Source organism: Tursiops truncatus, chromosome 4 (genome assembly GCF_011762595.2).
Source record: "Tursiops truncatus isolate mTurTru1 chromosome 4, mTurTru1.mat.Y, whole genome shotgun sequence".
In the NCBI taxonomy this organism is placed as follows: Eukaryota; Metazoa; Chordata; class Mammalia; order Artiodactyla; family Delphinidae; genus Tursiops; species Tursiops truncatus.
The window spans coordinates 85,228,816-85,252,095 of NC_047037.1; the positions used below are offsets into that span (position 1 = coordinate 85,228,816).

Below are 23,280 nucleotides of genomic sequence, written 5' to 3' on the forward strand. Positions count from 1 at the left end.
GCAAAAGCGGACCTGGCGCCCATTGCGCAGGCGCGCTCAGTGTTACGCTTCCGGAGGGAGGGGAGAAGCGACCCGATCCCGCCCCAGCGCGGCCTTTGTCGCGTCACGTGCCCGGAGGCTCCTGTGTCACGTGAGGCCCAGGTGGCGGCGGAGCTACGGCGAGAGGGCGAGAGTAAGAAGCGGAAGCCGGAAGGGGCGCGAGTGAAGGCTGGCAGAGAAGACTCCTCCCGAGAGGGCAAGGGGTGCGCGTGCGCCCTCTTCTTCCAGCGCAGCCCCGCCGCCCTCGCTCGCGGCCAGGTGACAGCTGGGCCTGGCCTGCTGCGCGCTGCCTGGGGCGCGAGGAGCGCGCGCCCTGCCCTTGCGCGCCGCGCCGGCCGCCCCTCCCCCTCGTCCCGTCCCTCCCGTCGCGTCCCGTCCCCTTGGGTGCTGCCGGCCGGTGCTGAGGCGAGTCGGCGGCAGCGGGGACATTTTCTGACTCCCGACCACTGTCCCGGCTGCCCTTTCCTCTCCGACGCGGGGCCGGCCGCTACTCCGGCCCCAGGATGCAGAATGTGATTAACACGGTGAAGGGAAAGGCACTGGAAGTGGCTGAGTACCTGACCCCGGTCCTCAAGGTAAGCCGGGCTTGCCGGGGGTTGTCAGGCTCACGCTTGGCTCTGCAGGGACCGAGGACCGGACGCCGGGGGAGTCACGGTGTTGTCCGGTGGGGAGCGGTGTAGGGTGGTACGCGGGAAAAGGTGCAGCCCCCTCCCGCGGTCCTATCCAGCTGTTCTCTAGGGTAAACTTGGAGCGACGCTCTGTGCGTACTTCACCCGCCAGAACTCAGCTCGTCTGGGTACATCGGGTTGGAGAGTAGTCCGCGGCTAAGTGGGTTTTAGAACATTAAATCCTAACCTCGGAAGTCTTTTGAACTTTTTAAATAAGGATTTTGCTTAAAGAAATGAATCTGTTTGGTACTAAAATGACATGTTACTTTTTTTAAGTCTTGTGATTAGGAGTTTGAAATAGTAAGTTGTGAATGAGGTCGCAGCTTATTAGATTTCAGTGGAACAAGGTGAAATTTGCAACATTATTTATTTCAGTACCGTTGAACCCAGTTTACAGGCAAAACCCCCTTTCCCAAGTTTTAAAATAGCTGAAACTAGTTCATCTTGGACGTCAGTGATAATACGGAGCAGCTTGACCCTTCTAGATACATAATTTTTTTTACATTGGCAATAACAGCATTTTTAAACTAAAAATTGTGACACATTAGCTATTACAGCAGTGACTGACTTTCTTATTTTCAAAGATAAATTAATAGAATTGCATTCGAGTTTTTCTTTTATAACCCTTTATGGTAAGTTTTTTGTTATTGTATCTTTATTTTTCCTTTCTGAAAAGCGAGCAATGATAGTAAATGAATAGCGATTTCTTGCTTAAGTGTTTTTTTTCTTTAAGCTTTTATTAAAATTTTACAAATCTTAGTGTAGGATGAAATATCCATGGAAATGGTTGTTCCTGTCTATTCAAGAAGTTACTCTGGTGTTCTAAGAAGATTTTACTTTGCTCCCTTTCCATGACAAAGCGAAATCTTAGTCCTGCAGTTTTTAAATACTTATTTCTAAGAATGGTTTTAAAATGATGTCTTGTTGGGCCAAGTTAAAAAAAAAAAGTTTATAAATGAGAACTCCAACACTTGCTACGCTTACATTTGTTTACTGTGAAACCCATCATAATTAAGATTGTTCAGTCAACTTTGAAAATTTTTTTTGACATTTGAATCGAATGATTCTTCTGCATATTATGTCATCTTATCAGAAACGTCTAATTTACTAGGCATACAGCATTTAAATAATACATAATTATTAAAACTTTTTAGTTTCAGGGAGAGAGGAGCAAGAGAAAAAAACCTCCCACATAAAATATAAAACTGCTATTTTGAACTTATAGGATTATGTATTGAGAAAGCATTCTACTTGTTCACCAAACTGAAAGGATGTGTTAGCTTGTTTATGTATTTTTAGTAATAAAGAAAGCAGAATTAATGACCCTTGCCTTGATCTTCCCTGTGCAAACTGTTGGTTTACAGAGTGAATTCTTGTAGTTTCCTACTAGACATGGGAAGGCAAGGAGAAAAAGCTAAATCCCTGGGAAATAGATGATGATTTATCCCAACGAGTAAAAATTAAGAAAAATCATGGTTTGGAAGGCACATGTACAGTAAAAGCCAGAGTCCTTACAATGAACTTCAAGCCTATACTTGTTTGGTAGAGGGTCCTTTCTCACCTACTACTGGATTTTAAGCAAAAGCCCTTGTTCACTTTTGCTTAAAAGCCAGTCTGACCTTCTGTGTTAATCCATCAAGCACTCTCTTGCCTTGGGTTTTGCATTTGCTCTTCCCTCTGCCTGAAATGCTCTTCCTCCAGACAGCCTTGTGGCTGGTTCCTTTCCTTAAGGTCTCTACTCTATAGTCACCCATCAGTGTAGTCTTTTTTCTCTTACCATCCTAGTTTAAATAACCATCTCTCTCCCTCCACCCCTGACCAGTTTCCTCTCTGCCCCATTTTTCTTTTTGATATTGATGACCATTTGGCTTTTCTCCCTGAACTAGAGTTTAAACTTCTTATGAGGACAAGGAGGGGTATGGTCTATTTTATTCACTCTATGTCCCTATTACCTTAAATAGTGCTTGGCATATAGTAGTTATTTGGTATGTTTTGAATCAGTAATGTTCATAAGTGAATCTTCATTTTTGTAGATTTCTACCACAAAACCTTATGTATAACTTAAACTTTAGAAAAATTTGGTAAGTTGCATCCTTGCTTTAGAGGAGAGAATATTGTATAATATCTTGGTGGAGATGAGAATAATGGGAAAGTATTAAGTGGTTTAGGACTTCTAGATTTGGTTTCTAATATTACTCAAATGAGACATTGGCTGAATTGTAATATGTTTAAACATCTTTAAGACGTTTTTCTGTTCTGTAAAATAATGATATTTCGTCATTTCACAAAATTATTTTGAGGTTTAATGTTTGTATAAATCTCTTTTTTTTTTTTTTGCGGTATGCGGGCCTCTCACTGCTGTGGCCTCTCCCGTGCGGAGCACAGGCTCTGGACGCGCAGGCTGAGCAGCCATGGCTCACCGGCCCAGCAGCTCCGCGGCATGTGGGATCTTCCTGGACCTGGACCGGGGCACAAACCCGTGTCCCCTGCATCGGCAGGCGGACTCTTAACCACTGCGCCACCAGGGTAGCCCCTGTATAAATCTTGGAATGTTTTTCCAAAGAGCTTTGCTCTAATATAGCACTGATCACATTATATTGTGATTATTTTCATGTCAGTTTCCTGTTATACTTACATATTCCTTGAGGTCAGGTACCAGTGACAGATTGTTTTTTTGCACATGCTCCATTCCCTCGATGGGTACCAAGCACATAGTTGCCCACAAACATTTTTCAGTTGAAAGTGAGAGAGAGTGTAATACTGTTATTCTTTTTACTTTCTATAGGAATCAAAGTTTAAGGAAACAGGTGTTATCACCCCAGAAGAGGTGAGTATTGAAGATATCAGTATAAAGCTGTTATTTTCTACAGTTACATAAAACTGGGTGGCTTTTGTGTTTTATAAGAGAACATCTTGAAATTTAATCTTGATTTGAGTAAAATTAGATCCTGTTGACTATATTAGCAATTTTGTAATTGTAATTACAATAATAGCAGTTTCTATTTCCCATAAAAGAAAATGTAACTTCCCTCTCAGTTTGCCATTTCTCATATTTTTCTGTAATTTCTTTTTATTTAGAAATGAGGGTGGGAGAGGAAATGGAAAAGATTCCTATAGTGACTTATCCTTCACTAATATTTGTATTATATTGAGCTGTGCAGTGGGCTCTGGCGTTTGTTGTCTTGCTTCTTTCTACCCCAAACATGAGTTTTTATGGCTTTCCATTTGGAAACTTTGTCTCAATGCTTGGATATTAAGTTTTCTATCAGTATTTAGCTTAAATATTTTATTGCTACATATTTAACATTGATTTTTTTTTCCCACCATTCTTTCACTTTTTCTACTAACCAGACAATGATGAATCTGCTTAATGCTGAAACAAATGGCTCTTTTATAGGCCAGTTGTGTTTTATATACTTTTAATACAGAATTATGTTTTGAGGAATCATTTTACTTGTTCACTAAATCTGTATAATAAAAGTATTGTCTTTCCTTTAGGTAGTTTATTTTGTTGTCTTTAGAGAAATACATTCTGGTCTAAAAATCCTTTTGGACTCCAGTTTTATGAATAGTTATGGTTACAGCAGACTTATTTTTTAGTCTTAATGAATGGTAAATAATTTATTTAAGCTTCACCTTTAACTCTCATTAAAAGTACCAGTCAATGGCAATGGAACTTTATTGAAATGAGGCATGTTGTATGATCTGGTTGTAAATTCCAAGACCTCAAGCCAGGGAATTAACTGATCTTTTAGTTTTCACTTGTGATGGAATCTCTTCAGTTCCAAATCCTTGTAAGTTCAAAGGATGGTGTGCTTAACTGAAAATTTTATCTAAAATTTTATCTAAAATTTTATCTAAAATTGTCTTCATGTTTAGTGAAGACACAGAATAGTATGGATAAAACCTAGAAGACCTGCCTTCTAGACCCATTTCTCTAATTTCTCCTATTCTGATTTAGGCAAATCAATTAATCTAGGCACAGGCCTCATGTTTCCTCATCTTTAAAATGAGGGATTTTGACTCGACATTCTCTAAAGAACCCAGTCTGCCTTAGGCATCATGAGTTTAATACCTTGAATGCCAAATAAAACTAAATTTTGAGCTTAATCATTAATGTTCTTGAAACTCAGTATCTAAAATAAAGAGCAGAGATGAAAGTGTGCTGTTTTTCTTGTACTCTTCGACTTTATCTCCTCTATGTGAAAATGGCTAATTGGTAAATAGGTAGTTGGATTTAGAGATACAAGTCTGTGGTCATTGAATAGAATTAAGCAAACCATTTTAAAACAGCTACTAATCCTACAATGAATAACTCTTACACTTAATTGTATCATGAAGTGATTTATGAATTTCCTCATTTTTAAACAAATGCAAGGCAAAAACCAGCTCAGCTGGGTACCAACCACATAATGCTGAATTGAGATAGAGTGCAATTATGGGATTTAATTAGATTAGAATGAGTCTAGAGGAAGAAAACCAGAAGACAAAATGCTTTGGATCTGTACTGAGTTGATCTGTTCATTTGTTTTCTCTTACTGTTTCTGGGCTTCTGGCTGTCAGCCTCTAACTACCTTTTTGTTTTCATTGAGAGGTGTGGAAGTATTGTGTTTAAAAATAAGGACAGGCATTATCTAATATGGTACTGTCTGACTAAAAATACTTTAATGTACAACATGTGTATGACTTGAGTAAATAGAGTACTAGTAATAGAGGATAGCTTGAGGAATAAAGTTGTTCATCAGAATGTTAATATTGATTCTACCTTGTTAAATTTATTCAGTCTTATCCAATATTTAATCACTAAGAGAAAGCTACTGTAAGCAGTATTGAGAATTTAGAAACTTGAATCTTTCTTTTGAACATAGGAAGCATGTAATAATAATAATGGCCACTGATAATGAGAGCAGATATACACATGTACTGAATATCATTAGTAGCATAGCAATTCTATGTTCTTTTATATTTTTCCTTATCTTCTAGTGTTTTTGTTATTTTTTCGATGGATGCCAGCAGAGGTGCTGGGGAATAAAATATTAGAGTCTTGTGATCTCAAGGCAGTATCATTAAAGAATTTTTAAGTTTTTAATTCTTTGTTTTGCTTGCACTTTGTTTAATTAATACTTTTTTGGTGATGATGAATTAGTTCCCAATAGCCGTAGAGTTATGCAGCATCTGGTTGCAAAGACCCAAAATGCTTAAAACCTGGGGGAGCGGGTGTTGATTTCATTTGGGTTTTTGTCTTTACCTAATCCCTTTAAGTAGTAAAGAAATTATTCAAATAAAAGAACAGAAACATTTTGTAAAGTTACTGTTGGGAGTATGCTGCTGAATCTTATCTTGTTAATCTATCTTCTTAAAAGAAGTTACTGTCAGAACTCTTATTTTATAGAGTTTTATTCTCTCAAATTAAAGCAGAATATCATACATAGACATACTTTTCTCAGAAAGACATTAGAAGGTTAAAGATAATATAATTTTTTGCTGTATAATAAACCCATGAACAATACATGATTTTAAGTTAGAGCTGTTGTGAAATAGTAATTGGGGACGTATGTGTGCATATAGCTTGAGTTGGGACACTGCAGTTGTGTTTAACAGACTTTCATTTTCTGCTCTCAAGAATAAGCAGGACTTCTGTCTTACGATAAGATCAGTCCATGCTCATGTATAATGGAAATTCTCAGAAGATTAAACTCTTTATTCCTGAGTCTGTTTTTCATTTCTGAAGAAAAACAAAAATTTGTACAATGTTCAGCCTGCCCAGAAAGTCCAAGATGTGTTAGAGGATTCAATTTTTTAATTGTCTTGGTGTTTTCTGATTCAATCCAAAAGCTTCTAACTTTTTCCCCATTGTTTGGCAGTACATTTCTCACTTTTATTAATGATTCCTTTAATATTGTGAAAAAGCTTTCAAAATAAGATGTTACTTAATTTTTTTTTAAAATGAGGGAGAAAAACTGTGTGCACTGTGATGTAATAAACTATTCTTACATCATAGACCTGTAGTTATTTAGTAATTTTTTCAAAGATCTTCATTGACTTTTCAACCAGTAGCAAGAATCGCTCTACATTTCATTCACCCATAAAGTGGTGTTTGGCATTTTAAAATCCTGTTGTGTTACCCTTATTCATTTCATGGTACTGTATGCTTTTGGCATTATCTAAATCCAGTGATTACAATTGAATAAAAAAATTAACAGCACTCAATATTTTTTCTTCCAAAATTAATATACATTTTCATGGATGTTAAAAATTTTGTAGTTTTAATAAATATTCAAAAATAAATCTTTAGGCTGGTAGAGCAAGTTGGTGCTGTTTGCATTTTAATTGATTATTTTGAATCAAGTTTATACAGGATGATTCCTTTGGTATTTTGCCACCTTATATTCAATGATGTTCAATTTTTCTTTTTTCCTTTTTTCATATTTCTTCTAAATCTTCAATAGTTTGTAGCAGCTGGAGATCACTTAGTCCACCACTGTCCAACATGGCAATGGTAAGTACTCTTGAGTGAGGAATAGAAAGTTTATAAAAGGTGTGACTTCATAATTTTGGCAGTTTACAAAATAGATTAGTGCATGAAAATTAGAATGACCTGTTTAACCCTCCTCTAGTAGATTTTTCTATTAAATAGTGCTCCAGTGTTGCTAAAGTAAAATAAATGAAGAAAAACTGAGCATTATGCCTGTTTTGTTTTGCTCTGTTAGCACGAAAGATGGAGATTTTTGAGATAAATGCCTTACTTCCTTTACCAGTATTCTGTTTCTTTATAGTGTCTAAGTCTGTTCTTGTGGTGGGTCTTTAAAAAATAATTTTCAAAAGTTTAATAACTTTGATTAGCTTTTTTTTCTGTTCATAAGAGTAATATTTAACATCTTTATTGGAGTATAATTGCTTTACAGTGTTGTGTTAGTTTCTGCTGTGTAACAGAGTGAATCAGCTGTATGTATACATATATCCCCATATCCCCTCCCTCTTGCATCTCCATCCCACCCTCCCTATCCCACCCCTCTAGGTGGTCACGAAGCACCGAGCTGATCTCCCTGTGCTACACAGCTGCTTCCCACTGGCTATCTATTTTACATTTGGTAGTGTATATATGTCAGTGCTACTCTCTCAGTTCGTCCCAGCTTACCCTTCCCCCTCCCCATTTCCTCAAGTCCATTCTCTACATCTGCATCTTTATTCCTGTCCTGTCCCTAGGTTCATGAGGACCTTTTTTTTTTTTTAGATTCCATATATATGTGTTAGCATATGGTATTTGTTTTTCTCTTTCTGACTGACTTCACTCTGTATGACAGACTCTAGGTCCATCTACCTCACTACAAATAGCTCAATTTCATTTCTTTTTATGGCTGAGTAATATTCCATGGTATATATGTGCCACATCTTCTTTATCCATTCATCCGATGATGGACACTTAGGTTGTTTCCATCTCCGGGCTATTGTAAATAGAGCTGCAGTGAACATTGTGATACATGACTCTTTTTGAATTATGGTTTTCTCAGGATATATGTCCAGTAGTGGGATTGCTGGGTCATATGGTAGTTGTATTTTTAGTTTTTTAAGGAACCTGATTAGCTTATTTTTCAAATTCAAATGTATTGATTTTTTTTTTTTTTTGTGGTACGTGGGCCTCTCACTGTTGTGGCCTCTCCCGTTGCGGAGCACAGGCTCCGGACGCACAGGCTCAGTGGCCATGGCTCACGGGCCTAGCTGCTCCGTGGCATGTGGGACCTTCCCGGACCGGGGCACGAACCTGTGTCCCCTGCATCGGCAGGCGGACTCTCAACCACTGCGCCACCAGGGAAGCCCTGAATTTTTTTATGACATTAATAACTGCAGAATTTTGCAGAATCTTATGGTTCTTTACCATAAGACCTTCTTTAAGGTTCAAAAGTTTCTCCCCTTTTTAGGAATGAGCTCAAAAGTTGAGAGATTCATGATACCAAATAAGGTCTTAATTGGAAATCTACTTGTAACAGACTTTTCAAATTTTTATTTTCCTCATTAACTTTTCTTTTAATTATAAAGTAATTTAAGCAACTAGCAGTTCGTGTAATGTGTTTTTTAAATATCTGAATAATAACAGAATGTTTTAAAACAACTTCAGTTTCATTACTTTGAATACTTACGATAAAAGCATCTGGCAGTAGCTGCAAAATTGATCCCAATACTGGCAGACTATTTTAATTAGGCTAGAATTGTTTGGAATTATCATCTTGTTTGTATATGAGTGGTTCAACTTGTTACATCCTTTTTTTTCCCTCAGTGACACTTTTTCAATTGTAGTTGAAAGGTAGAGTTTTGATTTGGGAGCAGGGGTTCTAGAATTAACAAGATTCTAATTGATAATGTTTTCCTTAATATCTAAAGAGCTTAAATAATTAAACTATTTAAAATCACAGTTAGAATTCTCTTTCATCTGTGGCCTCTTCTATTACCCTTAATTTTTTTTTTTTTAACAAGTCCTTGCCCCTCTGTGAGTTTCATGATTCTGTCTGTCCCCTATTTGGGGACCGTGGGCCTTTTGGGATCTGTAAAATAATAAAGTGGGTTCCTGGACTGTTTTCAATATTTCAAAAAGTCAAAGAGAAACTGCATTTGTGTCACCGAGCCTTTGGCCAATGCCCAACCTACCCTTAATTTTTATGCTTAACACGTATCCAGAATAGTTCTTACTGCTTTTGATCAATTGCTCTTTATCTTGTAGAACATTGTTTTTTATGTACCAAGGAAGGCCGAAATGTCAGGTTCATTTATTTTTATGTCCTTGTCTTTCCTATGTGTATTTCTGTTCCATATTTTAAATTATGTTCATATTATAGAAGCGTTCTGATTTTAGACTTTTTTCCTCCCTAAATTGTTAAAACTATATTTAGCTATGTTGTGGTCTACAATATATTTGTATATTTCAAGTCATATAGATATATAAAATTTAAGGTAATAGTCATTCTATGGAAAAAGAACTAAAGGATTTTCTTCAATACACGTGTGATAGATATACATTTTCTTTATTCAGATTTCTTTGTTGAAGCCCGTAGTTGTCTAGTTAGTTTAGTTGTATAATCTATAGTATTGTTATAGGGGTTGGTATATATAGACAGGATCTTCTTTTAGCAGGTAGTAGTTTATAGTTCCATTTCATAAATTGTGATGGTTTAAATAATTTTATTGTAACTTAGAACTCAATTATATCACACTCCAATGTCTGTACTTCGGCTAAATTGTTGGGACCAAAGGAGCAATTCATTTTAAATCAGTGCTAGAAGCAGACCATTTCTATGCTATATGTTCATGTTTACAGGTGCCATCGTGACTGTATTATATCATCTTCCCACAGAACTTCAGGCATTACCATGATGTTGTTGAATTTGACACTTGGAAATGGTCTAAAGATACTAGAAGCCTGCCAGATGGTTTTAGGACATTTCCTGGCTTTATCTTATGCTCAAATCTATGGTTTGAACTTTAGACTGAAGCTTAAGACGGCAGCAGAACTCAAAATTTATGCTCATTTATATTTTTGACAGATACCACATGCCACTCTAGCTCTGACCAATTCCCCTGGGTGACCCACAGAAGAATGTTTGAACAAATTTCTGAGTGAGATATTCCACAGTAGCCCCCCCAAAATCAAATAGCTGGCTCTGACCCACAGAGGGAGCAGTGTTCAAGAGCAGGAGCCCTAGAGTCACTTGGCTCCATCCTGGCTCCTCTACCTTCTGGTTTTGTGACTGTGGGCAACCCGACTTCTTTAAGCTTTTGTTTACTTATAAAATGGGAGTATAAATATTACTCAGTATTTAGATATCTGCGGATTATATAAAAATACTGCATGTTAGAGTTCTAGGTCCTATACTTAATATGCACTCAATAAAAGGATTTTTTGTTTGTTACAACCATTATTCTCAACATTATCATCTTGTGATTCAAAGCATCTTTTATCTCTTAGTTCCAATTTTAATACAGTGGTAGGAATGTGGATCTTGTGAACCACCTACTTTGTTATGTAATGTCATGGAGCTATTTTTCTGCCTCTTCTTGGTCTTCAGATGAGCAGTACTTTAAGATTAAAAATCTGAATGAGATTATATTTGGTTAGAGGCAAACACAATAGTTGCATAATATAGTTCTGTATTATTCTACCTTTTTGTCTAATATTTAATCCAAATTCTTTTGGTCTGTCTGCATCTCTTGGTACATTTCACTTACAATAAATATTGCTGTGCTCTTCATTGCCGTGACGTATGTCACTTATGGCATCCTTCCCAAACCAATCCTAAAATAATTTTCTCAGGGGTGTGGATTGTGTAGTGTTGAGATTAACATGTGATACCTTCTGTCTTTGTCTTTTAAAATATTTTTTGTATTTTGGTGCTTTTCACTCTTTTTAAAGGGCTACAGGAGAGGAATTGAAAGTGAAGGCTTACCTACCATCAGGCAAACAATTTTTGGTCACCAAAAATGGTAAGAATTATGTTGTATGTATTAGTTAATTTTGCGCAAAGAGTTAACATTTTTTAAAAAACCTTAGCACTTGCTGATCTTAATTCATGCTTAAAGCGGTACTTGCAGCTTCCCTCATACAGAAATTTGGAAATTTAATGAAACTCTGGATTTTCTATGGGTAGAGTATTTTTTCCATACTTGATTTTATCTCCTTCCTTTTTGTTATTTCTTTTTGCCAAAAAAGTCTAGTTTTAAGATATGAAGGAAAAGAGCTTTAAGCAAGATGGACTTTTTTCTCATTGAGCTTTTTAAGCAGACTTCATAATCATAATCTTTTTAGCTATTTTAATCATCTTTAGACTTAAATTTTTCATGGAAAGTATAACTTATACTATCTTTGATATCTAAAATCTCAAAGCTAGAGGTTTTATTGTCCGTTGTGTCATTGAAAGATTGCCTATAGGCACAAAAATGTTTCTGAAACAGGTATTTATGAAGTTAATGAAGTTATTTATGAAGCTAATTTGAAAACAACATCAAAACGTTGTTACAGTCCCTATCTAATCACATAACAATACATTGATTTCTATTCTAATTTGCTCATTATAGGAAAGGGAAAACATGTACAAAACATCAGTTTTTTATTTCCTACAGTATATGTTTTGATAGGACTGGTCATTTATATCTTGCTTGTTTTAAAAAAAAATCAGGAGATTAATAGCATTTTGTTGACCCCATGTCGTAATGTTGTTACCTTATAATTTTTCAATTTTAGGCTTATATGAATTATAATACCTGTTATTCGATACATTTGCTATATGAAAAACTTGGCACCAATTTGTATAAGAGAGTAGAGTTTAGCAGGTTAGTGAACTTTAACTGGTTTATCCATTATGAATAGCTGGAGCTTAAATATGAATTATGAAATACATGTTGAAAGTTATTTTAGGATTGCAAACCAGAGGTCACCTCTACTGCCTCCGGGTGTGACAGGTGGTGCCTCCATGTCCTGAGAGTAAAGCTATTAAAATAGTATATTATTCATTAGCCTGAGGTTGAACGATGTCATCTCTGACTTCAGCTTTGTTGATCTTCACAGACCATCAGGGTAGAGAATATATAGAACACTCCCAGTAGAGCCTTTGTATTTGTCTTCTAACAAAGCTATTTAGGGAAAGATAAGTGTGGTCAAATAATTTTGTGGGTTGAATGTAACTCTTAAATTAAGTACTCCTATTAGAAGTAAAATATAATATTTACCTAATATTTTGGTGGCAGAAATATATTTTATGGAATAAAGTTTCTCTTTTTTTAATGGATTTATAGGAAGCAGATTATGTCCTAGTAACTGTTTTTGCCATTTTTTTTTACAGTGCCATGCTACAAGCGGTGCAAACAGATGGAATATTCAGATGAATTGGAAGCTATCATTGAAGAAGATGATGGTGATGGGGGATGGGTAGATACTTATCATAATACAGGTAAGAGGAGATTAGAATGGCATGTATTTAGTTTAAATTGTTTTAAACTCCTTTACAATCTTTTATAACAGCCTTCATTTTTAAAAAAAGGCTACATAAAGGCATATTATGACTTAGTTTTAATAAAGAAAATACGTTCTGAGTTTAAATCTAGGATACTAAAAACAAGTTTTCTCCCTCTAACTCCTAGAGAATAGGAGGTATATCAAATGTAGTGGTAGAGCAGGGTTTCCCAGTCTTAGTACTATAAACATTTTGGGCAGGATAGTTCTTTGTCATAGCATTTTCTGTGCATTGCAGAATGTTTAGCAGTATCTCTGGGCTCTACCCACTAGATGCCTGTCACATCCTCCCAGTTATGACAACCAGAAAAGCCTCTAGACATTGCCAGATATTCTGCGAGGGGCAAAATTGCTACTCTCAGTTGATACTCACTGCAGTAGTCAGAGGGCTAAATAATCTGCACAGGAAAAAGTACCTCATTAAGTCTGTTTCTCCTCTTCTCTGAGTAAAGGATACTGCCATCATTTCCTTATGATGATATAGAAACAGATTTAGGAATTGAGCTCCTTGATTTGAAGCTCTTTTGTTCCTTAATGAGTTGAATGTTGTCATGTCAAGGCCTAGAGAAAATAGATTGAACAACTTCTTAAAATAATTTCAAAAATCATCCTCTCTTCTCCACTGAGTAGTGCTGTTGGACATTTTCTTTTTCTTTTTTCCCCTGGATCTTTCCAGAATCTTTTAGCTGCTCTGCTTTAGTCTTCACATGACTGGGAAATATGAGTAGCACATCTGTAGGAAATTGCCTGTTGACTGAATAGAGCCATTGGTTATAGCACTGTATTTCTGATATCAAGTTAGTGAGTTTCTCAAGTTGTCTAGTTGTATTTTATTCCATAACCCCTACCCCAAAATCCAGGTACATATTTACAGAGGCATTCATCACAGAGATAAGCAGGTGCCGGAATGATTGGATTGACAGAAATCTATTACAGAAATTCTACAACTAAAGAAATGTTTGCCATGTTGACAGAAGACAAGTAGCATCATTTTCTTACATAGAAAGCAACATAGTAGTATACTTCATTTGATGTGGTGTACATAAATTCTAAGTAATGTTTATGAGAGATACCCTTAGAATTTTAGGTTTAAACTATATTCTGATTGGCTTAAAGCAGTGCTTCCAGCTGACTCATGAGGCTAGGTGCCTGGTTCTTTATTCACCTCAGTTCCCTTTGCTTCATTACTGCTTTTCTTCTCTCAGGTTTCTTTTATTTCTGTTAGCCCTTGTGTTAGTCATGATTCTCCAGAGAAACCATGGATATAAATACAGACAGGTTTGTTTTGAGGAATTGGCATATGTGATTGTGGAAGCCAACAGTTCTGAAATGTACAGGTCAGGCTGGCCAGCAGCCTGAAGACTCAGGGAACAGTTGATTGCTGCAGCTGGAGCCAAAGGCAGTCTGGAGGCAGAATTAATTCTTCTTCTTGAGCACTCAGTCTTTTTCTCTTAAGGCCTTCGACTGATTGAATGAGGCTCACCCACATCATGGAGGGTAATCTGCTTTACTCTAAGTATACTGATTTAAATGTTAAGCACATCTAAAAAATACCTTCACAGCAACATCTAGACTGCTGTTTGATCAAACTATGGGACACAATAACCTACCCAAGTTGAGTTGACATATGAAATTAACCATCACAGCCTTATAGAGTATTACCTTCATTAGAATCATTTGAGCTGTCTTTTTCTTTGCCAGGATGTCCTACTTTTAGGAGAGTCTGGTTTAATGGGGTACTACTACATTATATTTAAACAGATTGAAGAGATTTATTTTCTTTTGTTTCTATGTAGTAGATTCAGTGAATTGTTTTGTAATAGCAATTTATTACGTTAATATTTGGGCTTTACTGTTATAAAATAATCATACCTATCATAAAATAATTTCTAGAAAAACTACTGTGAAGTAAAAGTTTTATGCTAGAGCTGTGGATTGTGACATTTTCCATTTGTGAAAATGAGTCATTCTTTGGTTTGGATATATTGAACAGATATATCAAAGCTTTAGAAGATTAACAAGGGAGCAAAGCATATTTTGTATTTAGGGTTTTTTTTTCTTTAATATTTCCCATCCTTGTTGAACTATTTAATTGAGAACACTGATGGGTATTTTGAATTAGAAATATTGTTTAACTGACTTATGATGCTGCCATCTGCTTAATGTCCCTTTCATTGAGATAAGTAGGTTCCAAGGTAGTTGCTTAATGAGGTGCACTGGACAGAGCATTGAACCAAAAAGGTATGGGTTGAGTCCCAGATTATTCATGTAACTGTCTGTGAGATTCATGCAAATTACTTTCTTTTTCTGGAGACTTCATTTCTTTATAGGGAGAAATCATTACCTTACAGAATAGTGTTTGTAAGGATTATATAAGATATAGAAACAGTAAAATAAAAAGTCCTATATAAATCTGATATGATATTACTACCTCTGAATGTCCAGGATTTCTGAAGCAAATAGCATATATTTTTTAAATTTTTAAAAATTAATTTATTTTATTTATTTTATTTTTGGCTGTGTTGGGTCTTTGTTGCTGCACGTGGGCTTTCTCTAGTTACGGCAAGCAGGGGCTACTCTTTGTTGCAGTGCATGGGCTTCTCATTGCGGTGGCTGCTCTCGTTGCACAGCAGGGGCTCTAGGCACACGGGCTTCAATAGTTGTGGCATGTGGGCTCAGTAGTTGTGGCTCACGGGCTTAGTTGCTCCGCGGCATGTGGGATTTTCCCGGACCAGGGCTCGAACCCGTATCCCCTGCATTGGCAAGCAGATTCTTAGCCACTGCGCCACAAGGGAAGCCCCTAAATAGCATATTTAGTATAACCAGTATCTTGTTGAAAAAATTTCAGTGCAGGTTTAAATATAAATACTGGGTTGGCCAAAAAGAGCATTCGGTTTTTAAATAAAAATAAAAGACACCTTTTTCATTTTCACCAAGAACTTTCCTGAACAACGTATTCACCTTTCTGTTCCACTACCTTCTGCCATTTTTCAGGCAACTTCATAATTGCATCTTCCCAAAACTTTATATCTTTTTTTTTTTTTGCGGTACGCGGGCCTCTCACCGTTGTGGCCTCTCAGGCTGCAGAGCACAGGCTCCGGACGCACAGGCTCAGCAGCCATGGCTCACGGGCGCAGCCGCTCCGTGGCATGTGGGATCCTCCCGGACCGGGGCACGAACCCATGTCCCCCGCATCGGCAGGCGGACTCCCAACCACGGCGCCACCAGGGAAGCTCAAAACTTTATATCTTTTTGAGCAAAGAACTGTTCCAGGTGCCTTTTACAGTCTTCCAGGGAATTTAAATTTTTTCCATTAAGAGAATTTTGTAAAGACTGAAATCATTGGAAATTCGAAGGTGCGATGTCTGGTGAATATGGCAGATGAATCAGAACTTCCCAGCCAAGCTGTGACAGTGTTTGCCTGATCATCAAAGAAACATGTGGTCTTGTATTATCCTGATGGAAGATTATGTGTTTTCTGTTGACTAATTCTGGACGCTTTTCACTGAGTGCTGCTTTCAGTTCGTCTAATTGGGAGCATTACTTGTTGGAATTAATCGTTTGGTTTTCCAGAAGGCGCTCATAATAGAGGACTCCCTTCCAATCCCACTATATACACAACACCACCTTCTTTGGATGAAGACCGGCTTTTGGTGTGGTTGGTGGCGGTTCATTTTGCTTGCCCCACAGTCTTTGCCATTCCACGTTATTGTACAGTATCCACTTTTCACTGCCCGTCACTGCTTGTTTTAAAAACGGAACATTTTCATTATGTTTCAGTACAGAATCGCATGCGGAAATACAGTCAAGAAGGTTTTTTCCAGGGACTTCGCAGTGGTTAAGAATCCACCTACCATTGCAGGGGACTTGGGTTCGATCCCTGGTCCAGGAAGATCCCACATGACGTGGAGCAACTAAGCCTGTGCGCCGCAACTACGGAGCCTGCACTCCAGAGCCTACGTGCCACGAATTTGAAACCCGTGTGCTCTAGGGCCCCCATGCTGCAACTACTGAAGCCCGTGCACCTAGAGCCCATGCTCCACAACAAGAGAAGCCAACACAGTGAGAAGCCCGCACACTGCAAGAAAGAGTAGCCTCTGCTCGCCGCAACTAGAGGAAAAAAAAAGCCTGCACACAGCAACAAAGACCCAATGCAGGCAAAAAAAAAAAAAAGGTTTTTTCTGCTTATCTTATGTGGAACCCAAACATCAAAGTGATTAACATAACCAAGCTGGTGCAAATGATTTTCAACGCTTGATTTGGATATTTTGCGTATGTTGGCTATCTCCCATGTGGTGTAACGTTGATTGTTCTTAATTAATGTCTCAAATTGATCAGTATCAACCTCAACTGGTCTACCTGACCGTGGAGCATTGTCCAGAGAGAAATCTCCAGCACGAAACTTCACAAACCACTTTTGACATGTTCGATCAGTCACAGCACCTTCTCCATACACTACACAAATCATTTTTTTTGCATTTCTGTTATGTTTTTACCTTTCTTGAAATAATAAAGCATAATATGCCGAAAATGTTGTTTTTCTTCCATCCTCAACAGTAAAATGGCTACACAAAAATTCACCAATTTTGATGTTTTTTTTTTAAATGCATGCTGATATGACAGCTGTCACGTACAATCTAAAAAAATTGTTTGGAATGAAGTTAGATAACTAAATGCTATTAGAGCCATCTTACGGAAAACACCGAATGAACCTTTTGACCAACCCTGTATGATTCCTGTAATCTCTTAATCTGTTCATTTTATGAGGATGAATATTTATTTAGATAGACTCACACAAGGAAAGTAAATAAGTGAAGAATAGTAAATGAGGAATGATAGAGTAGGATAATTTATGGTAAAATATTAAATTGGTATTTAAAATTTTTAATTTTATTTTTAATATGAAAGGACCCTTTGGGATTATTTATTCCTATTAGAGTTCATTTGTGAAAGTGCTGCTAACATTGCCTCCTCGTTTCAGAGAACTTTGAGAATTTAGGTAATAAGTATTTTTATATTTCTTAAATCAGGTAAATGGAGGATGTTTACAACTTAATTTTAGTTATATTCTGCTGAATTTTAAACAGGTATTGCAGGAATAACCGAAGCAGTTAAGGAGATTACACTGGAAAGCAAGGTACTGGTTGTTTACTTACGTTTCTAAATTCAGTGACCTAGTTATTTGCATGTATATTTATTTTGAGATTATTCATATCATTTTTATGCAAACTCTAATTATTTATTATCAAGCTCTTTTAAATTCCAGCTATTTTATTCCCTCTCATTTTTCTACATCAACATACCAAAACACTGCTGTTTCCTAGTGCTTCTCTTTTCTTTAATCTGTCAAATGGTTAAGAACATTTTTTGAGATTGTAACTGGTTAAAATCTACAAATTTTTTTACTAATTGGGAAGATTTCTAGACCATTTTAAAAGAAACGGCTTTTTAAGTATAAGTACAAAATGGTCTTCAAGTGGAGGTTTTGAGGGGATTTATTTACTTGCTGATCAGTAGCTGCTGATGGTATCGTGTTTAAATTTGTAGTTTAAACATTAAGTAATTTACTCATTTCTTCTGTAGTTTCTTAATTTACTGCTAATTTGAAGGATTCTTGTTTTTTTGTTTTATTTTATTTTTTTTGAAAATTTAAAGGAAACTTTAGTTTATGTCATCCAAAATCATGACATTTTGGATGAGTGGAAGCTAAATGGGTTTCATTGTACAGTTTATTTGAAGGAAGGGTAAAAATATATAATTGGGTAGAAATTTTCTGCTTGGAAGTTTTCAGTTAATTTAGACTATCTGTATTACATTAGCTTTTCCATTTCTAGAGAAAGAATGATTACAGTTGTCTTCATATTTTTGATATAGTTGTTTGAAATAATATAGAAAAAAATACAAAATGCCTTCACCCTTATCTTTTCTTAACTATTTTGTTCACAGTCAAATCTCTTAGAAGATAGAATATTTGGACAGAATAATTGTGTTCCTTTTGTCCTTATGAAACATTCAACTACAACAGTTCCTAGTTTAAGATAGTTTTCTTTATGTGTTTTTGTCATTTGGATCTTTTGGGATTTGTTACCTGGGGCTTAACAGAAGGTGTTAGAAACCAAAACAATACTTTTTTTCCCTGTGTACAATTTTATGCTTGCTAGGGATTTAAGGTTCAGTTCAGCCTGAGAATTCATCCTTTTGAAGTTTTACTTTTTGGAGAATTTGAATGATAAAGGAAAAATTACATAAATGGCTTTGCTGCTTCAGAAGCTCCTGTTTACTCCAGCCATTAGTATGTATGCTTCAGACTTTGGGAATGATAAACGGCAGAGGAGTGTGGATAGCATTATTTGATAGGTTTATGGTAATTCTTTTAAGAATTTTTAATAAATGCAATAATGGTTAATATGGTACTTTGTATCCCACTTAACATTCTTATGTCCTAGTAAAGGTTGAATATTTAGAATTAATTTACAACTAGAATATATCTTCCCTGTCACTTCCTGTTTAATATAGAATTTACATGATTATTTATAATTTAGTGCTTAGAATACTTGCTATCCAGAGTAAAATTATAAATTAGGTGAAACTAAATGTCCAATTTTTTTACCTACTACATTGACTTCAGATTTTTAGAATATTAATTTCGTGAAAATGATAATTGTATGTTAGGCTTGGCTTTGATTAGCATTATTTCATTCTAGTGCAAATGTAGTTAAGAACTGAAATCTTATGTGTTCTAGTAACTGTAATTGCTTAATTCAGTCAGGAATGTTAACAAATTAGAGAATATGATATTTATAATAATAAATTTAACTTATAAATGTATTGTGATTTATAGATATATAGCTTTTTCTCCTTTAAGTATGCAAGTTAACTTTGAATTGGTTTTCTAATACTAATGAATTGCTTAACTAGAAGTATTGTTTTGTTGGAAGTGCAGCTGGCAACTTTTTTAGATGACTTGGTGCTTCTATGATACTTTTATATTTTTCAGTCACAGCACTTAGCACATCACTCTTAAAGATTGGCTTATGGGTTTGTCATCTGATGGAGGAGTTTCTTGAGCATAAGAACTATCTTATCACTCTTATTTTTACAGTGGTTAGTTAGCACTGCCGGCATGTGGGTGCTCAGTATTTGAACTAATGAACGTATTTAAGTGACTTTAAATATAATCAATTTCAAAGGACAGTATAAAACTCCAGGATTGCTCAGCATTATGTGAGGAGGAGGAAGAGGAAGATGAAGGAGAAGCTGCAGATATGGAAGGTATTGTGTTCTGGATTTGCTTTACTCACAATAGAATATTGCTTTTAGAATTGGTGTAATTGATGTGAGTTAAGAATTCTACTCCATTGAGTTCTAAATTTAACATTTAACAGCCTAGAGAGGATTTGTTTAGTTTAAATTTAATCAGCACAGAACTTATCTTGGTCTTAGACTCTTCTACTTCACCCAGAGCATAGCTGTGATAGCATTATTTCTGCTGAGATCAGTACTGATCATAAATCTTTAATGCTGGGTACAGCCGTAAGACACAGATTCTTAAGCTAATTCTTAAATTCTTTCAGAACAGAACAAAATTTGTTCTGGCATTTAGTATTTTCTTTTTCCTTTTTGATAACATCTTCCTACTAAAACCTTATGATAGTGATTCTTAATGGGGCCTTTTGAACTACATGGAATCCCTCCACTGCTCCCTGAAAATCTGAAGTGCCTTCCTAGGATTGCTAGCTGAGACTCACTGCATTAGTGAATCATTGTTACAAGAGATTGAAACCCACTGTACTAACATAACACAGTAATACGGGTCTAAAAGTATACAGCTTTGATTCTGTTAACCATTTCCTCCTCTTTTTTTTCCTCCCTTGATTTTTTTTTTTTTTTTTGCATTACATGGGCCTCTCACTGTTGTGGCCTCTCCCGTTGCGGAGCACAGACTCCGGACGCGCAGGCTCAGCGGCCATGGCTCATGGACCCAGCCGCTCTGCGGCATGTGGGATCTTCCCAGACCGGGGCACGAACCCATGTCCCAAACCCGTGTCCCCTGCATCGGCAGGCAGACTCTCAACCACTGCGCCACCAGGGAAGCCCCTCCCTTGATTTTTTGACACAGGATTTTCCTCCTCTTTCCTTGACTGTTTCTTGTAAAAAGTCATCTTGCTGGGCTCTTTTACTTCTGCTTCACTGTTAAATGTTACTATTTCATGGGGTTTCACTTTTTTTTTTTTTCTGCTCACTCCCAGGTAGATTTTTATCTACTCATATGACTTCTGTAATTGAATACTGTGGTCTGGCACAGAATTGTTTACAACAGGAAAAATGGTATATAAATTACATTAGATTCTCTATGAGAGTTTAAATATGAATATGTGTATGTATAGAGAGAGGGTTAGTTGGAAAAAGGAAGAGGATTTAAAAAAGACAGGGCAGATATTTTGGAGGCTGTAAGGTGGCTAAATCCCCCCAATACATAGGATTTAGTGAGAGAGAATGCAAATGTAGAAGGTAGTGTCAGTAGAGTTGAAGCACCATAATGGCAAGTGGTGTTCGATGATGAGGAGGTGACAGCATAGCCTAATCAACCAGCGTAGCCTTTACTTAAAAGTACCTTTTTTAGTTTTGTTTCCTAAATTACTTTGAGTTTCTGTGAAACCTAGCTGTATATCTGTTCCTGAATTCTAGTAAGAGTCTTGTCCTTATTTCCACTGTGTACTCCTATTCTTTGAGGAAATCCTAATGAGTTACTTGTAACCGAAATTGCTCACAGCAACCTCATATACCATTTCTGTGCTCAAGACATCCATGTCTAAACCCCCAACCCAGATCTCCTGAATTTCATATCTACTTGTTTAGTTTCATTTCTACGTGGATGTCTCATAATTGTCAGAACCACCTTCTGTACAAATACTTTTTCTGGGTTCCATTTGTCTCTGAATGGCACACAGTTGTCCCGGTTGGAGTGGGGAACCTTATGAATAAAATACTGTTTTTAGAGTACAAGCTGTGGGACTGCCTTAAATATCTGGCAGCCTTTTAGTATGTTTGTTACATTTCCCTTGGATAGAGTTAAAGAAACAATTGCTATATATGGAATTTTGCTTAAAAACAGTGTTGTTGGTATCTAATATAACAGTTAATTTTCATCCATCATTCATCAAATATTTATCAAGCAATACAGTATCTATGTATCAGATACTGTATTTGGTGCTGGAGACAAAGCAGTAGACATGATCTCACGGAGCTAATATTTGATTTAGGGGACACAGACAAAAAACAGTAGATAAGCAAAATATATACTGTCTTAGATGGTTATAAGTGTTAGGGAGAAAAATAAAGGTGGGAGGGGATAGGGAGTCTTGTAGTACGATGAGTGTTGTAATTTTTAAATAGGTTAGTCAAGGAAGAACCTCATTGAGGATATACCTTTTAAGTAAAGTCTGGCAGGAAGTGAACGGACAAGCTGTTTGGATATCTGAGGAAGAGTGCAAAGGCCCTGAAGTGGGAGCATGTGTGGCTTGTATAAAATACTGCAAGGAGGCTCCTATGCCTAGAGAGGAGAGAGGGGAGAGTAATAAGGCATGGAATCAGAGAGGTAACCCGGGGACCAGATCTTGTAGGGCCCTGGCTTTAACTCAGAGTGAGACAAGAAGCCATTGGAGGGTTTTTCTAAGTAGAGGAACAGCTGAGAACGAGATTTAACATCTCAACAGAATCACTGTGACTTCAGTGTTGAGAATAGAGTGAAGGGATAGGGACAACAGTTGGGTGGCTACTTTGATAATCTAGGCAAGAAATGACTGTGGCATGGCCTCGAGTAGGAATTGGAAGTGATGAGAAGCTGCAGATTCTGGACATATTTTGAGGGTAGGGCCAAAAAAGGATTTGTTGCTGGATTGGATGTGACATGAGGGAGAGAGAGTACTCAAGTGTGACTCCAAGGTTTTTGACCCAAATGTCTGGAAAGATGTCATTATTGAGATGGGGAAAACTGTAGGAGTGAATGGCTTTGGAGGGGGAGTCAGGAGCTCAGTTTTTGACATGTGATATTTGCTGTGCTCCTTAGTCACTCATTGTAGTCCTAAGTAAACAATTAGGTATCCATGTTTGCAGTCAGGGAATAAATTTAAGAGTCATCAGCATTTAAAGCCCTTGGGACTAGATGAAATCATCAAGGGAGTAAGTGTGGATAAAGAAGAGACAAGGTCCAAAAACTGAGCCCGTAGTTACTATAGATGATGAAGGGGAACCAGCATAGGAGATAGTGAAGGAGAAGCTAGTGAGGTGGGAGGAAAGCCAGGAAAATGTAGTATCTTAAAGGCTGAGGAAAGAAAACGTTCCAAGGAAGAGGGAATAAATCATGCCAGATGTTCCTGAGAGGTCAATTAAGATGAAAACTGGGAATTGACCACTGGATTCAGCCAAGTGGAAGTCAGTGATGACTTTAACGAGCACATTTTATGCAATTCTATAAATAGCCTTGTGCACCCTATGGAGTCACCTAGGGCTCTGCAGTATTATTGTGCCAGTTGGTATTAGTAATAGACTGTTGTAGCACAGGCCAAGCCTTAA

General features: G+C 36.8%; 1 protein-coding gene across 1 annotated transcript in view; it reads left to right on the forward strand.

The window, feature by feature from the left end:
- The first annotated feature begins 19 nt into the window (after nt 1–19).
- Nucleotides 20–23,280, forward strand: part of ATG3 (autophagy related 3) — a 28,833-nt gene continuing 5,572 nt past the window's right edge. Inside the window, exons 1-7 of the mRNA XM_033855832.2 lie at nt 20–614; nt 3,493–3,534; nt 7,157–7,206; nt 11,110–11,180; nt 12,536–12,643; nt 17,793–17,842; nt 19,896–19,977. Of these exons, the coding sequence (XP_033711723.1) occupies nt 543–614; nt 3,493–3,534; nt 7,157–7,206; nt 11,110–11,180; nt 12,536–12,643; nt 17,793–17,842; nt 19,896–19,977 (475 nt within the window). The 5' untranslated portion in view covers nt 20–542. The remainder of the gene's footprint in view (nt 615–3,492; nt 3,535–7,156; nt 7,207–11,109; nt 11,181–12,535; nt 12,644–17,792; nt 17,843–19,895; nt 19,978–23,280) is intronic.